Source organism: Macaca fascicularis, chromosome 5, assembly GCF_037993035.2.
Source record: "Macaca fascicularis isolate 582-1 chromosome 5, T2T-MFA8v1.1".
NCBI classification, from domain to species: domain Eukaryota; kingdom Metazoa; phylum Chordata; class Mammalia; order Primates; family Cercopithecidae; genus Macaca; species Macaca fascicularis.
The window spans coordinates 24272391-24290254 of NC_088379.1; the positions used below are offsets into that span (position 1 = coordinate 24272391).

General features: G+C 39.2%; 1 protein-coding gene and 1 long non-coding RNA gene across 7 annotated transcripts in view; one reads left to right on the plus strand and one right to left on the minus strand.

The window, feature by feature from the left end:
- SEPSECS (Sep (O-phosphoserine) tRNA:Sec (selenocysteine) tRNA synthase) overlaps positions 1-6481 on the minus strand; it is a 40719-nt gene extending 34238 nt beyond the window's left edge. For all 6 annotated transcript variants that reach the window (XR_012434756.1, XR_012434753.1, XR_012434757.1 and 3 more), the window contains exons 1-5: positions 6288-6481; positions 4991-5145; positions 2910-3028; positions 2414-2572; positions 1367-1520 (exon numbers count right to left, since the gene is read on the minus strand). Coding sequence is in view for 1 of the 6 variants with exons in the window: in XM_005554601.5 (XP_005554658.2) it covers positions 1367-1520; positions 2414-2572; positions 2910-3028; positions 4991-5145; positions 6288-6401 (701 nt within the window). In the remaining 5 variants the exon portion in view is untranslated. The remainder of the gene's footprint in view (positions 1-1366; positions 1521-2413; positions 2573-2909; positions 3029-4990; positions 5146-6287) is intronic.
- A 126-nt stretch (positions 6482-6607) lies between these two features.
- The window catches only part of LOC123573553 (uncharacterized), a 47819-nt gene continuing 36562 nt past the window's right edge, over positions 6608-17864 (plus strand). The window contains exon 1 of the long non-coding RNA XR_006698155.2: positions 6608-6764. This is a non-coding gene — a long non-coding RNA (uncharacterized lncRNA). The remainder of the gene's footprint in view (positions 6765-17864) is intronic.

Genomic DNA, 17864 nt, shown 5'->3' on the forward strand with positions numbered 1-17864 from the left:
TATACTGTACCCAAAAAATTAAGACTATAAAGGAATGAAGCTTGATGTAAAAAAAATCAAAATGTAGTTTTAAAATTTAATAAAGTCAGAAATTCAAACATTACTGTGCACCACCCTCTTCCTAAACTTCACTCTTATTCAGAAATATTCATTACACAACAGTGACAAACAAGAATTTTTCTGACTGATAAAAAGCTTTATTAAATTTTTTCTAAAGGAGATAATACGGGTAAAACACTTAACACTGTGCCAGGCATACTGTAAACATCCGAAAGACATTAGTCAAAATGAAACAAAAGCAAAGTATCCACAAGGATAAATAATCCAACTAATACAAACATCCATTAGCTGTTTTTCAAAATGTGATTTCTATCACATTAAAAAATATATATATATCAAAACCACCAATAAAGAATGATGTTTATTTAATATTTCAATATAAATTTGAAATCTGGTAAGTAATGAATAAACCACAGCAGCATATGCAAAGTAATCTTAAAATAGAGTTCACAGGCTCATGAATGTAGTAAGGTAAATTTTTAAGAGCATAGTTAAAAAATTGTCTCTTACAATTTGCCTGTAAGATAACAAAAGCCAACATGGCATTCATTACTGCCAAATAATGTACTTCCATGAATTAAAACCAAGGTATAACTCGATGCTACAAGAAAAGCCCAAAGTCAATATAGTTCCTATGAATTATTACCTCTTCCATTCAAAATGTTAAAATGAAACAAAAAAAAAAAATTGTAGTCAAAAACAGAAATCTATATTACTAGACCTGAGCCTATTACATTTTCAGAAGAAAAATGTGTGGCTATCCTTTAGAAGAGTAAACCTTTGCTTTTTCTTTCCTTTTTGCTTTTATTTTCTTAAATATTTGTATTATTCTCAAAATGCAGACAATGACAACCACTAAGCACACATAAGTATACATCTGAGTTAATCTTCCAACTACAGCAATTTGAAAATAAACAATCCTAAATTTTTAATTTATTAATACGGATAGCAATGAAAAGAAGTAAATTCAACATTTAGCTTAGAAGAGAAACTTCTATTAAATAATAAGAAAAAACATGCTAAGAGATCAGAAACAGGACAAAGAGCAAGAAAACAGAGACAGTCTGTATCTACTCAATCGATAAAGGGAGCTCCCCACCCTGTACTAGTTGTTTTCCCTTGTTCTATTTCAAATGGTTGTTTTCTCAAGCCATTACGCTATTTCTTCACAAGGTCAATCTATTCTCTTAGAACAGATCATTCACTTATTTATTACGAAGTGTTATTTAAGCATATTTGAGAATTAGTATATCATATTTTATTTAAAAGACTGATAACTTAAGGACAATATTCACAAATAATTTACCTATCAGGCACCCTTGGAGCAAAACATGATGTAGTAGAATGAATACACAGAATGTAATCAGGCCCAAGTTCCTGGACTTTAGCCTCCACTGCTTTCAGGTCTGTACGCAGCTCGTCACCTTCCAAAACATTTTCTATCACCACAGGCTCAAAACCTAACCAAACCAATCAGAAAAAAAAATGTTAGTGTGAACTAAAATAAGGGAAGATCCTGAAACTCTAGGAAGCATGCTATTCTACCCAAGAACTCTTAATATTTATTTTGGTAGATTAACCTTCCTCTGGTAATAAATACACAGCTCAGTACTGGTATTAGTCAAAGGCAGGTCAAAATAATGTGAAGGACGAATACACAATTTTAGGACCATAAGTCTATTTAACACTAGGATATGACAAGAATGAAATCTAGAAAGTAAGGAAAACAAATGTTGGATATCTAGAGAAGTAATAACATGGACACTGATGACAAAAAGGATCACTTTAATCCAGTTCAATTTCAATCCACAGAAAAGTAAGTCCACTCATTCTCTGGCAATATTTCTGTTTTATTTTAAAGTTCACTTTATTTCAGAGATGGACATTAATAATAATACAATTCACTTGCTGAAACAAATCACAATCATCTACTCAATGTTTTACCTCTAAAGAAAAACGTAATAAATTTCAGCAGCCTAAGGATCACTGATCCATCGCATAGCCTACAAAAGCCTCCTATGAAAACAAAATGTATACAGTAAATTTTGCATAATTTAAAGATAAAAAGTGTTTTCACATTTTTCTATTAAAACAGCACACTTAATTAGTATATAAACAAAGGCCCGGCAACAAATAATAATTATGGAACCATATATATTTAGGTATCCATAAACTTAAAAGTTGTATAAAGCAATACAAACATTAAATTTTGTCACATTTATTTTACCACAATTTTTTCTTTTAAAAAAGCAATAGGGAACAGAGTTAATTTTTCATTTATCTTTATATAAGAAATTTGAATTTTCTAATTGTGATGTTTAAAACATTATACACAACACTTTTCTTCTCTTACCTGCAGTGATCATGGATTTAAAGCAGGACTTCTGGTCTATTCGTGGCCATATAATATACTTTGCCTTTGGTCTTTTGTGTCGTAATGTTAAGAAACACAGAGTTAGACTCATGCCAGTTGCCATAGGAACTACAAAGCAGTTGGCTACTGTATGGACACCTACAAATAAGCAGCAAAACAGAAATCTGTTATCCCGCTAAGCACCCAGCATCCTTCTTGAGGAAATAATATATTTCATCTAAAAAATAATAAGAGTCGTAGCCCTAGTGCTTCTGTTTCTGTACTCACTCTTGGGAAGCTCAATGCCAAATTCAACTTCTGAGCTTATGGCTCTGATTTTCTATCTTGTTCTAAAGACTTTTTATTTTTAGAAAAAGTCTTTTCAAAAGCCACTCATACTCTTTCTGGAAAGGGGCAATAATAAAGGAAATAGTCAATGGGGTGGGTGTGTGTGTGTCCAGTCAGCCAAAAGTATTATGATTAAGACCGTACATACCAGCCAGCTTTATAATGTCCAGGACCAAAGAATTGGTAATTTTGTTCAAAAGGCTAGAGCCTGCAGCTTTTGGTTGCACAGCAGAAATATCACCCGATCGTCCAATGCCATGAATGAACCTAAGCAAAAAATGGGCCAAAAACTGGACAAATACATTCAGCATTCTAAGTAATACAATGTACAAATATGCAAATATAATAACCCAAAAAACACAGGAGCAATATTTGGCTGTTACAGATATATGTCACAAACTATTAATGATGTGGAACTCTCCTACTTAAACTGAAACAACTTCATCAATTATGCTGTGATAGCTAGTTTTCAATGACGGCCCCCATCAATTATTTTTCTCCCTGTGCCCACATCCTACTCCCACACCAAGAGATGGAGTCTACTTCCTCTCCACTTGCATCTGGGCTGAACTTAGTGACTTGCTTGGCCAGGAAGAATCTAGCAGAAGTGACTGTGTGAAATTTTCATGCTAGGCAAACCTTCAGATGACTAAACTCTCAGCTAGTATCTCACTGCAACTACAAGAGAGACCCAAAGCAATACTCACCCTGCTAAGCCCAGTTAATCCAAAAAACTATGAGAGGTAATAATAAGTAATTGTTTTTAGCCACTTAATTTTAGGGTGGTTTGTTCTGTAGCAATAGAAAACTGAAATATATGAAACAATAAATTATCTTTTTTTTTTCTTTTTGAGACGGAGTCTTGCTCTGTCGCCCAGGCTGGAGTGCATTGGCCCGACCTCAGCTCACTGCAAGCTCTGCCTCCCAGGTTCCCGCCACTCTCCTGCCTCAGCCTCCAGAGTAGCTGGGAATACAGGCGCCCGCCACCACGCTGGACTAATTTTTTTGTATTTTTAGTAGAGACGGGTCTCACCTTGTTAGCTAGGATGCTCTGGATCTCCTGACCTCGTGATGCGCCCGCCTTGGCCTCCCAAAATTCTGGGATTACAGGCGTGAGCCAAAGCGCCCAGTCAAATTATCTTTTTTCTTTCCTTTTCCCCTAATCACACAGTGGGCTAAGTTCCAATGATGGTTCAAATATTGCCTTAATTTTAAAAGAACTATGTGCTCCTAGAAAATCAGTGTGCAAATCTTACTCATTTTAAATTAGACGATATTATACATTGTTTAAAGATATTTCTCAATACTCTTTAAAATAAAAAACCCTTTTGTAACCTGAGTAATTTCTAATTGACAGTCAAATATTTCAGAAATTCTGTATAGGCAGATTATTGAAGAATACTAATGTTGTACTTCCTCACCACTGAAATCTCATTTACAAAACATTTCTTACATATATTATCAACCATGTTATCAGCAAACTGTTAACTGAAATTTTCATCCAAGTTAGGCATTATCATCAGTTTTGACTGCAGTGATTTTTACTGAAATACAAATTCTACTATGCCCAGGAAATTTTCATTATAATGTAAAAGCATGGAAGAGAGGAGTTTTGTTTAAAAGAGTTTACACTTCACAGAAAGGTTGGTGGACAGAGCAATGAGTGATCATATTTGGAACTACCAATTAAATCATTATCAGAATTGATGAAAAGCTTTCTCCAATAATGCAAAAGAAAAAAATCACTCAATAATCTAATACACCTTTCCCTGTATCTATTGCAACAGAGAGGTATTTATAAAATGGGATTCAGTTTAAAACAAAGTTTAAAGTTCTAACTGCAAACCATTCTCAAAAAACAGAACAAAACAAAACACTGCCAATGTTAGAAAACAAACATGGAAAACTATAAACAACCTTAACGAATTTTTAAACTCTTACAACCAGATATGTTTATTAGGGTTACCATTCCTCAGAAAATGTATAGCCTGTGTTAGTCACCCAGAACCTGACGGGGTAACCCCCACATATTTTTACTCTATTGTCTTTGAAAAGCACCTGCTGAGATAAAATTGTTTCCATCTCCCTGTTGCATTTGGTTTACATATCCATTTGAGCAGGGAAAAAGTGGTTTACAGACATTTGATAATCTAACAATGAAAACTGCTGCCATTATTTTGAACCAAAAATAAATAAACGATGTCTCCCATACTACTTAAAAAAAGATACCTGTAATGACGACGAGCAACTAATGCAGATGCCACTCTCCCTTCCCTTTCTCCCACACCACAATTGCCTAAGAAATTGTTGCTGTCCATGATTGCAAGTTCATGTAAAAAGAGTTCAAGTGTACTTTCATCCCAGCCATTCTCTGGACACTTGCCCTTAAAAAAAAAAAAAAAAAAAAAAAAAACTTATGATTATATTTAATAAAACTATCGTTCTCTAGAACACTACAGGAATACATTTTCACTTTTTAATGTGTATTTTGCCATGCTCCTTGTTTTCTAAAATTCAGGCATAAATTGAGCACTATATAGAGACAGCAAGGAGACAAAAAGTTTATACATTTGATTACAACTATTTATAGATTTCGAGAAGTGATGATAAATGTATACAATGAGATCTACTCAGATACTTAAATTTCCGTAAGCTAAACTAATTGAACACCAATACACCACATCCCCAATGAAGATGCTTCAAACCAGGGCTTTACGATTGGGGCGGGGGGACGTGGAGAAGGGCGGTAGTTGTCAAACTTCAATGAAATATTGGCCAGGCTCGGTAGCTCACGCCTGTAAGCACTTTGGAAGGCCGAGAAGGGCGGATCACTTGAAGTCAGGACTTTGAGACCAGCCTGGCCAAAATGGTGAAACTCCGTCTCTACTAAAAATGCAAACATTAGCCAGGCGTGGTGGCGGGCGCCTGTAGTCCCAGCTACTCGGGAGGCTGAGACAGGAGAATGGCGTGAACCCGGGAGGCGGAGGTTGCAGTGAGCCGAGATCGCGCCACTGCACTCCAGCCTGGGCGAAAGAGCGAGACTCAAAAAACAAAACACAACAAAACTTTTAATGAAATTAAAATTCAGGAACGCTGGCAGGAGGCAGACCTGTGAGGTTCGGCAGAAACCTCGTGGTTCGAGTTAGCATACAGTGGTCTACAAACACCACATATGCTCTGAGTCATTGAGCGTGGTGCAAGATGGAGATGCGAACTTTGCCCTTTCCGCGAATAAAAAAGTACACTGGGACTTTCCCTCACTTCCGCATCCCGAAGTTAGAAAGAGGGACTCAAAACCCCGACCCCAAAGCCCCCTCCTAAGAACACCCTTTGGCTTTCACTGGCTTTGGCAAGGCTGAGACGGCACAGACCGCAGTCGGTCAGCTAGGGCAAGCCAAGCTAAGACAGACTTGGGACTAGTCTCAAGCAGCAAAGAGCTGCCGGTGGGGCAGCACCAGCGGGAACGGCGGGCGGAGCCAGAGCCCCGGGGTCGCGGCGGCTGGGGAGGGGACCGACAGCTCGGTACCTTCTCCAGAAGCAGCCGTATGAGGTGCTCATGCGAGCGGCGGGCCTCACAGCCCTGCCGCACGTAAGCCGGTGACACCAGCCGCTCGCCCGCCGCGAAGCTCTCGCGGTTCATGACAGCGGTGGCGACAGTGGCGAATAAGCGGGAGCACCAGCTCCACACGCCAGACTCACGATGGAACCAGAATGCAACTCGCCTCCTGCACTGTACGGCAACGCCTTGGGACAAAAAAAAAAAAAAAGAACACTTATCGATTCTGCACATGCGCAGACCGTCTCGGCGCTCCAGGAGGAAGTTGGCGTGTTTGAGCATGCGCGAGGGAGTCCGCGCTTTTAGGTGACTTCAGGCAAAGGAGGTACTGAAATGAGCCCCGCCCTGCTGCAGCTGATTGGTCTGGTTAAACCCTGGTGTTCCTAATAGGAACTTCAGGAAAGGATTTTGCACTTGTGCAGACCGGGCGAGCAGAGTGAAAACTAGGTACGTGGGGTTTTCTAAGTTCTGTGTTCCAGTCCTGTTGGATGGTTGAGATCTGTGCAGGGTCTGTGCTTCCGCCTTATTCAAACTGTTTGTCAGATGCCAGAACCTTCAATCTTTACTTTGATACATTTCCACACTTATTACTGCCACACAACCCCATAGGAAATAGCAGTGCCCTACTCCTTTTCCCCTTTGTACTACTGAATGTTTAGCCATAGCACTTACCACTCACCACGTGACATCCCAGACGTTTGTTTATACTCACACACACACACACACACACACACACACACACACACGCACCCATGAATGTAAACTCTCTAACCTAACGGCAGGGCCTCGGTTTTTGCTGCGGTGCCCCCCTCCCCCGGGCACCTAAAACAGTGCCCAGCATAAAGTAGGGCCTAAAAAAAGAAATTGATATTGAATTAATGAATTAGTTTGACCATTCGGAAACTATCCCCAAGAACATTTTGTAAAATTGATTAAGGGAGGAAAAAAAATCCAACTAGGCTTACAGCTGCTGTTATTAAGCCAGTTTGCAGTATGGCCGACTTAATTGTATCTGGTTGCTACTTACTACCCCCAGGAGAATGTGGCGCCTATCACAAGACATTTCATTCTTTTTCTGCTCTATAGATAAAATCTAAGACACTGTGAGAAGAGAAGCTTTCGTTTGCATTGCTTCTTTAGGTCCTGCATACCAACAAAACTAAGGATGCCAGCTTGTCTGGAAGGCCCAATAAAAAACTGATTCATGGAGGAATGCAATTGTCACATCCTGATGATTTCATCTCCCTTACCCCAACAAATCGATAACCCCAAATTTTCCAGCCCCTCACCCTCCACAAATCCCCTTAAACACCTTAGCCTAGAACCCCTCGATGAAACGAATTGAAGCTTGAGAACTCTTCCTGTTTCCTGGCTTGTAACTTGTGATTATTAAAACTCTTTCTCTGCTGCAAGCCTGCTGTCGGAGTATTGGTCTGTTCCTGCACGACTGACATAGAAACCTGGCAGTCCTGTAACAATTCAACAACCTAGAGGTTCACTGCTGGAGATCCCTGCCTTCAGTTTCTTTACAATCTTCATCTTAGGTGAGCCTACAGTAACTCCTGACATTGCTTTCACCTGGTGGTATGCCCACTTGCACTGATTCACACCCACCTGCAAGAGCTGCTTGTTAAATGTTCAGGAATTTTGTGAGCCAGTTTTTAAATACAGCCACTCAAATATTGTATTAAAAGCCAAAGTAAAAATACTCAAAATTCATCACTTCCTAATTATTTTACATTTTACTATTATCTATGCTCTTCAGGTTATTTACATGCATTTTATCTATATGGTAGAAATTCAATATAATGTTATACTACTGCACATCTTCCAACTCCCCTTTTGATGATGTCACGTTGGCCAAGGTGGAAGCATTTACGCCATGGAAATCAGTAAACACTGCAAATCAGGCCCTTACCCTCCAACCCACTCCCCTAGAAGTCAGTCGTTCAACATACACGAGCTCATCACTGTTTCTACTGCATGTTCCCAGGGCATCCAGCTATTAATATATATCAGTGTATTTATGGTATTTGTTGAATTGCATTTCAATTGTTAATTTTCTGTCTCAACTAGACTGTGAGCCCCTGGTTGACAAGGGCTATATTGATATCTGTGTTCAAAGCACAGCACTAAATACATAATAGGTGTTTGATAAATATTTGTTGAATGACATAGACTATTTAACTACTTAAAACTAAACAGACAGGTAAACCACAAAACAACAAGAATTTAGCTTTCTTTCTAAAATGAGTATTATCTTTCAAACTTTTGGAAACTTGAGTTCTTATTCTCAAAATGCAACTATTTTTGCAACTTTGTCTTTGGAAAAGCCTTCAAAGCTGCTTTGTCAATCACATGCAAAATGTGCAAAAATCCCAAAATTAATCCCATTACTGAATGGACACACGAGGTTTTTGAGCCAGCTTGTTCTCTCACCTTATTCACCATCTTCAGGAAAATGTTTGTCTGTTTCCAAAAGTTAATCATTGTCAAGATATGCATTCATTAAAGGTATTCAAAAGATACCAGCTTTGGAAGCAATTTCAAGAGAAGTATTCTAAAATTACTTTCATCCATTCACTCATCCAACAAGTATTTATCCATATCCCCATTTTACAGATGAGGAAAGCAAAGCTCAGGAAGTTTGAGTAATGTATTTAAGGTTATACAACTAGTGACACTAGCAGAATTTAAATCTGTGTGTTCTCGACCTATTTTAAATGATGCTTCATCTTGTAAAGACCATGTTATTCTGATGTTGCCTATCTATTAAAAATAGTATGTAATTACTATTTTAAAATAGTAAATAGTTTGTAACTACTATTTAAAATAGTATGTAATCCCTATTTTTAATAAAAGTATATAATTACTATTTTAAAATAGTAAATAGTTTGTAACTACTATTTCAAATAGTATGTAATTACTATTTTTAATAATAGTATGTAATTACTATTTTTAATAGATAGGGCAACATCAAAATAACCTCATGGTCTTTACAAGATGAAGCATCATTTAAAATAGGTCCAGAACACACAGGTTTAAATTCTGCTAGTGTCACTAATTGTATAACCTTAAATACATTACTCAAACTTCCTGAGCTTTGCTTTCCTCATCTGTAAAATAGGGATATGGAAGAGACAGTTACGATGATTAAATGACAGGTAATTGCTCAATGACATCTTCCTCTTGATAGACTGACTATACAAATGGACAATGGCCAGATCATATATGATAACAGAACTCTCACCCACAACCTCTGTAGCAACTAACCTTCCAAACCACCACCTCTGCAGCAATCAGGCAAGAATGGTTAAGACTTGGACAATGACTGCCAGCTTCTCTTTTATTACTCGTTTCTAACTTAAGACCAACCAAAGAAAGCCAAATATCCTCCTTAAACAAATTACATAAGATGCCCTGTTTCTACTTAGCCAACCTCTAGCTTCTCCTTGCCAACAACCTCCAATCGGCACACCTGAATTCTTCCCTGTACCTGAATCTTTCACTATAAAGCTTTCCCACTCTCCTGCCTGCCTTTGCGACTGACACATGCAAATGATGGTGACTGACTCCTTTCTCTAGCAAGCTCTGAATTTCCAGTTTTCCCGGAGACTTCACTGAAACATGGTCTGTGCTGTCCCTGGCAGTGGACCTCAGCCTTAGGCCACTTGTGATGCCCACAGGGGCTCCTTGTGCCTTGTTGCCTATGGCTTGGCAAGTCCATGCCAACTTGGTAAGTCAGTGCTGGCCTGGAACTCCTCCCTGTTTGCCTTGAGTTCCTAAGCTATTCATTTGAAGTCTGGTACTCAGATTTTGTTACTGGTTCCTATTTGCATCCTTAGTGGAATCAGGCAATTCCTTTTCATCCTTGGCGCTGTCCTTTGTACTTCTATTTTGTATTGTGCTATCTAAAAGTGTTGTTTTCCATAAGAAGGAGAATCATATGGTAGAACATGGCCATGGGCCCTACAACCCTGTTGTTTAAGCCAGTTTCACAGACCGATGAGTTTGCAGTTCTCACCAGACTACATCCGTTTGGACAAATTTTGTTGTGGGTCACCAATAAAACTGGAGGAAGTTCTCCCTTCATCTTGATTTTTTGTTCTGAGGGCTTGCTTTTGATCCAAAGAAAGAGGTCATTCTGATATTCTGCCTGCCAGGGGGCACAGATTATCCGGTCTGTGTTCAAAAGGGGCAAAAATCAGACCGGGGGCTGAGACAGGATAAGCACGAGCATAACTTTCAACACCATAGCCAGCATGCATGGGGTGCTCCAAATCTAAATCCTCTCTACCAGGAAAAACTGCTGCTGCTTATACATACTCTCATTACAATCCTAATGCCTGTGCCTATCTCTCTAAGTGGGATAACTTTGTCAATGCGGAGTTGGGCCTTCAATGGCCACTCTGGGAAACACTTGACTTGACAAAATTTTTTATTTGATGGGCAACTTAGAAAAGAAAGGAAATTAAGATTTCTTAGGTCTGATGGGCAACAGGTTTTGAGTGGTACACAGAGGCCTCCAAAGGAAATTCTGATTCAAGAATTATTCCACTAAAAGATGCTTTGGCTAAAGCAAACAAGCAATTTGACAACTTAAGCAACAACAAACTAGACTCATTTCCTAGTAAATCTTCCCCTTTGGGTTGACTCCCTATATCCAGATGTCCCTTTTATCCCTTAGCCTTCTGATATCTCTCTTTCTTCACTTCCATCAACAAACCCCTTCTCTTCCTCTTGTCCAGGCCTCCTGCATTTTCCCAACAACTCTCCTAAAACTCGAAAATGTTAATTGCTTCTAAAGATCCATTTCCCCTCAAAAGCCAGGTATGCAGGCAACTGCAGAATTTAAACTTTGCACCCAAGATGAATTAAGAGCAATAATCAAGGATTTCCCTACTTCCAAACAAGATCAGCAACTATTTTTTTTTTTTTTTTTTTTTTTTTTGAGACAGAGTCTCGCTCTGTCGCCCAGGCTGGAGTGCAGTGGCCGGATCTCAGCTCACTGCAAGCTCTGCCTCCCGAGTTTACGCCATTCTCCTGCCTTAGCCTCCCGAGTAGCTGGGACTACAGGAGCCCGCCACCTTGCCTGGCTAGTTTTTTGTATTTTTTAGTAGAGACGGGGTTTCACCGTGTTAGCCAGGATGGTCTCGATCTCCTGACCTCGTGATCCGCCCGTCTCGGCCTCCCAGAGTGCTGGGATAAGACCAGCAACTATTTATAAAAGAATTTAGGATTCATTTGAATGCATATGATTCAGGGTTACCTAACCTAAATATATCAATGTATACATATATGGGCCAGATCCTCAGGTGTTAAATCTTGGATTTAAAGAAAAGCTGATTGGACTGACATGAGAAGGGATCTACAAGGATCGCTCTTTCCCCAATAAACTTAGAGTATGAAAAAAAACAAAAAACAGAAAACAAAACAATGCCCTGAAAAGTAGAACAAAGCCTCCTAAAAGCAATATCCCAAACGTTTTCTATAAAAATCTTTTGTATCATAATTCAGTAATGCAAACAGAGACAAGATGAAACTATAGGAGATTTTCAGGATAGACTATAACATACCTCCTGACAATATTCAGGAGTTAACAACAGTGCCAGTGTAACAGCAGCCCTTTCGTCTTATTTTGTCAATGGAGTTAAATCCAAAACTAGAAGGCTAATTCAAAAGTAGAAATTAGAATGGAAAATAGCTCTTTACCTGAACTAAACACCTCTTAGAACATTTTGAAAGGGCTTTAGAACAAAAACGACACAAGGCCCAAAATAAACTATGGTCTTACAGATCAAACAGGTAAGTGGCCCTCTTCTCATCAGCCATTTTGACAAGGACACTTACAGATATTGTAAACCAGAAAAAAATATTGTCCTATCTTATAAAAGAAAAACCAAGACAAAAAAAAATCCCTCAATTCCAATCAATGAGAGTGCTCTCAGAAGAAGAAAAATGCTCCCAGTATCCTGCTTTGTTCTTAAACACTCAAGTGAATTAACTGTATAGATGATGGTATAGTCTGAATGTGTTCCCCAGAATCTATATGTTAGAAACTTAATCCCCAAGGCAAATGTGTTGGGGAATGGGGACTAATGGGAGATATTTAGGTCATGAGGGTTCTACTTCAGGAATGAATGAATGCAACTATAAAAAGAACTCACAGAGTAAGTTCATTCTTTTTTCTCTTCTGCCATGTGAGGACACATTTGCCCCCACTTGCCCTTCCACCTTCTGCCATGTGAGTACCATAGGAAGAAGGCCCCCAACAAACTACCAGATACCAGCGCCTTGATCTTGGACTTCCCAGCCTCCAGAACCATGAGAAATACATTTCTGTTCTATATAAATTACCCAGTATTCTGTCACAGTAGCATAAATGAACGAAGACAGATGGTCAATCTCATCAATTCCTGGTAGGTACGTGCGCTGCTCTTTCTGCATTAAACTTCACCACCTTTGCTGAGCTTCCTCCTCAGAGTAAACATACACACAAGTGGTAGGTCTCTCAAATAACCCACAGATTTTTTCTATCTCCCAGCCCTTAATTGTAACCCCTGGGCCCTTGAGTGAAAATATCCCTTCCTGGTCTGTGAAACTACCCCTGCAAATTTAATAGCCTCCTCTTTGCAAATGGAATCATAATATTAAATGTGCAAGAGAGGAATTGTTTCTTAAAGTTCCAGAAGACTCCTCTATTCATAATCAAGTTGTGCCTACTGTGGATATACCTTTGCCTCCTGCATTATCTTTGATGCATACCCCCGCATGAAGGTCTTGACACTGTACCTGACATTCTGTGGCCTTAAAAGTCTACGGACATAGAAAAAAATAACTGTAGTAGAAACCGAAGAGAAGATAGGTTGTACCAAACTGTTACCCAATCATCCCCAATATCCCTTGAAGACAGAGCAAAGGAAGATTTCAAAGCTGTATTTGAAGGCCTTATATCTAATGGTCTTTTCATACCCTGCACTAGCGATTGTAACACTCTAGTCTTGCCAGTAAAGAAACCAAATAAGTGAGAATATCCATTTTTCAAGACCTCAGGATAATCAACAAAATTTTTGTTCCTTGCTTCCCAGTAGTACCTAATTCAGATACCATCTTGGCATCAATTCTACCTGAAGCCACTTGTTTCACTGTAGTGTATTTTTGCTCTACCTTTTTATTTATTTATTTATTTATTTATTTATTTATTTATTGGATGTGCCTCTAGACCACTTCTAGGGCAGTCAATACCTTTTAGCTTTCACCTGGAGAAGATAACAATATACCTGAACAATTATGTCCTAGGGTTTTATTGAAGCCCCCTCCTGTTTTTCCCAATTCCTCAAACAATTCTTAAAAGATCTGAATTTCTCTTGTGATTTAGTTCTGATATCATATGTAGATGATCTACTTTATTCATAGAACAAGAAAACTTGTAAAAGGGTTCCATTTACTTGCTCTCAGCATTAACAGAGAAGGAACAAAGTTTCAACAGATACATTTCAACTTTTCCAAAGTACAATCCATTATTTAGAACATGGTGTGTCTAAAGAGGGAAAAACATTCTCTCATTAGGCAAAAGATTATCCAAACTTATTTTAGACCTCTCACTAAATGACAGTTGATAGGACTTCTAGGTTTAACTAGATATTGCATACACATTTTCTGAGATCGTAATATCCCTTTATGACTTGATTCAGACCTCAGGAAGAGACTTTTTCTTCTGGAAACCCAAACTTGGAATAGGCTTTCTGCAGCCTGAAGAAAGTTCTTCAACAGCTTCTTTCACTGGGTATCTTTAACTACAAAAATCCCTTTGGTCTATTTATGCATAAGCTATATGGATAAGCCCTTGGAGTTTTAACTCAACTTGATGGGAACCATCAAAACTCATGACTTACTATATATAGCCTTACCTTTGATCTGGTTGTAAAGGCTTTCCTCTCATCTGTGTTGAAAGCTGCAATTAAGAAAAAAACAAAAATTACTTATCCATACTTCTGCTGAAATAGTTCTAGTTTCCCCACTTGATCTCATGGTCCCTCATATAGTACTGACATTACTACTGACTGAAAACACACAACACTTTTCAGCCAGCTGATTAACTTCCTAGGATATTGCTACTCTCCCTCTCACATTACCATTCACTACTGCAGCACCCTGAATCCTGCCACTCTTTCTGCCCCTAACCAGAAAGGGAGCCTCACAATAGTCTCACCTTAGCTAGGAAATTTTCTGTATTCATATTTATCAGGGACTCCCACTGAGAACCCTGACCTAATACTATTTGTTAATGGATCATACCTCAAAACTGAAACTGGCCGAGGTGGGAGGATTGCTTGAGCCCAGAAGTTCAAGACCAGCCTGAGCAACAGAGTGAAATCTTGTCTCTACAAAAAGAAAAAATTAGCCATGTAAGGTGGTACATGTTTGTAGTTTCAACTACTCACAAGGCTGAGGCAGGAGGATCTCTTGACTCTAGGAGGTCAAGGCTGCAGTGAGCCATGATCATGCCACTACACTCCAGCCTGAGTGACAGGGCAAGATCCCATCTCAAAAACAAAAACTGATACTGGAGGTTATCAAGCAGGTTATGGTATGACTAATTTCTCTTTAGAATATAGTGTTCTCTACCTGGGTAAAAGTCAGCACAAATGCCAGAACATAATGCATGTATTACACTTTGTCAATTAGTTGAAGACCAAAGAGTAAACAAATGTACAGAAAGCAAATATGCTTTTGGAATAGTACATGACTTTGAGATTCTTTGAGAAAAAAAAAAGTGGGGAGTTTCTCATCTCTATCAAAACTCCCAGAAAAATAGACAACAAGGTAATGTACTTTTCGATGCACTCCTGTTCCTTTGAGTGGTGGTCATTATAATGTAAATGCTCATGCAAAAAGAGAAAATATGAAACTTAAAGGAAATGCTCTAGCAGCTCATTGTGACAAACAAGCAGATTTAACCAGTATATGATCCTATCTCAGCCCTCAGAGGATAAATTTCTGGAGGTATCCAAAGAGACAATTATAAAATATCAATGTTGGCAGGTGCAGTGACTCATGCCTATAATCCTAGCACTTTGGGAGTGGGTGAATCACCTGAGGTCAGGAGTTCCAGACCAGCCTGGCGAAACCCTGTCTCTACTGAAAATACAAAAATTAGCCAGGTGTGGTGGCAGGCACCTGTAATCCCAGCTACTCAGGAGACTGGGGCAGGAGAATCACTTGAACCAGGGAGGCGGAGGTTGCAGTGAGCTGAGATCACGCCGCTGCACTCCAGCCTGGGCGAAAGAGTAAAACTCCATCTCAAAATAAAATAAAATATCAATGTTTAGGCCAAATCTTTGAAAAGGAAGAATGAAAAATATCTGTTTGCGTCATCGCTGGAATTCCCAAGACAGTGGTTTGGTGACATCAGATGACTTCAAGTGGAAGTTAGCTTAATTTCGCCATGAAAACTGCTCATCATGGCACAGACAAATTGCCTACTCCCTTATATGGACATTAGTTGGGAAACTTGAAAAAGACAGCTGAGGTTATTTTGGAGTCATGTGTCACCTGTCAACACATAATCCTGAATAATCTGTAAAGGTGAGACATGGCCAAGAACCAAGGCCTCAACACCCTTTTGCACACCTTCAAATGGATTTTTAAAATGTTTTTATTGTATGTCTATTTTCAGAGTAGACTGCAGCATTTTTCTGCCAAAAAGCTACGGTCCTTACAGTCTCTAAAAAAGCTGCATGGTTTTATGTTTCCAACCTGGGGCATGACAACTTTTATATCAAATGACTAAAGCAAACACTTTATGGGAACTATTATAAAATAACTACGCCTTACTCCAAACTACACTATCCTTGCCACCCACAATCTTCTGGACAGGTTAAAAAAAACCAATGGCATTCTTAAATTTAAATTAGCAGAACTTTCAGAAATCTTCGAGCTCCCTTCACCAAAGCTACTCCCGCTTTCACTAGCCTTTATGGTTACATGGTTCATTATTCCCTTGGGAATATATTCCCCTGAGAACTGGTAACTAGAAGACCCATGCATTGAGATATTTCACTTTAGATAATAGACTCTGTCCTACTGCACACAAAAATGACAAAATATTTCAAGGAACTCATGTACCATACCCAGTTCTATCACCAAGATCATTATGCCAGTATCCCCACAACATCTTCCTAAACAGCCTCTTCATGATCTTCAACAGGAAATTTTATGTATTTGGAAGTGATAACAGAAAGAAACTGTTCTTGAACCTCATCTAGCAGAGTTAATAGCAAACACAACAATTAAACTCCAGGAAGTCAATCCCTGGGTTCACATTTCACAACTAAAGAAGCAATTTAGAATTCTATACAATCGAAATGTTAATCTAAAAAGATGCTTCAACCTGAGGCCCTTTGCATTCTATCCAGAGTCTTAAATTCTTCTGTACAGGCACCCTCTTACCAGATTATCACCATAATGGTAAAACACAAAAAAGTCCAAAAGATCTCACAATAAGATTGATTGTGGAGGCGACTAAACAATCCCCAAGATCTGGAGATCTGGATCACTAGCCTTCCTTCAACTGGTCACACTCTTCCAAGTAAGACAGTGGCCAAAACGGAGACTGAGGGACTGAATATACAGGTGAACAATAGCCAGGAGATATGACAATAAAACTCTGACCCATAACCTCTGCAGCAACCAGCAGGAAGCCAAACCATACTCTGCAGTGATCATCCCCAAACAATTAGGACTTGGCCTGTAACCACCAGCTTTCTTTATTTCGCCTCCACTTCCAACTCAGCACCAACCAAAGAAAGCCAAATGTGCTCCCCAAACCAATTGCATAGGATGCCCCATTTCTAGTTAACCTGCCTCCAGCTTCTTGGTGCCGACAGCCTCCATATGGCACATACCTAACCCTTTCCTTTTTTCTATCATAAAGTTTCTCCACTCCCCTTGTCCTCATTATCTTTGAGCTTCTGCCAAATATAAATGAAAATGACTGATCCCCTGCTATAGCAAGTTCTGAATAAATAGCCTCTAGCTGCTCTTATTTGCATGGTCTTCATTTATTTCTGCACCTTCCATAAAATTAAAAGTAACCAAGGGTGGCCACAGTGGCTCACACCTGTAAATTCCAGCACTTTGGGAGGCTGAGGTAGGCAGATCGCTTGAGCTTAGGAGTTCAAGACCAGCCTAGGCAACATGGTGAAAGCCCATCTCTCCCAAAAATACAAAAATTAGCTGGGCATGATGGCCTGTATTTGTGGTCCCAGCTACTTGGGAGGCTGGGGCAGGAGGATCACTTGAACCTGGGAGGCGGAGGTTGCAGTGAGCCAAAATCTTGCCACCACACTCCAGCCTGGGCAAAAGAAAAAAAAGTGACCGAAAGCTAAAATGCATTGTGTATGTAGCTAGAGGATCTCTCTCTAGTACATTGAGAGTGACAAAGGAAAACAAAATCAATCAATATAAATTTATTAACATAATATGCGCCAAACACGGGTTTAAGTACTGAGGCTAAGGTGTTAGGTGCTGAAAGGTACAAGACAT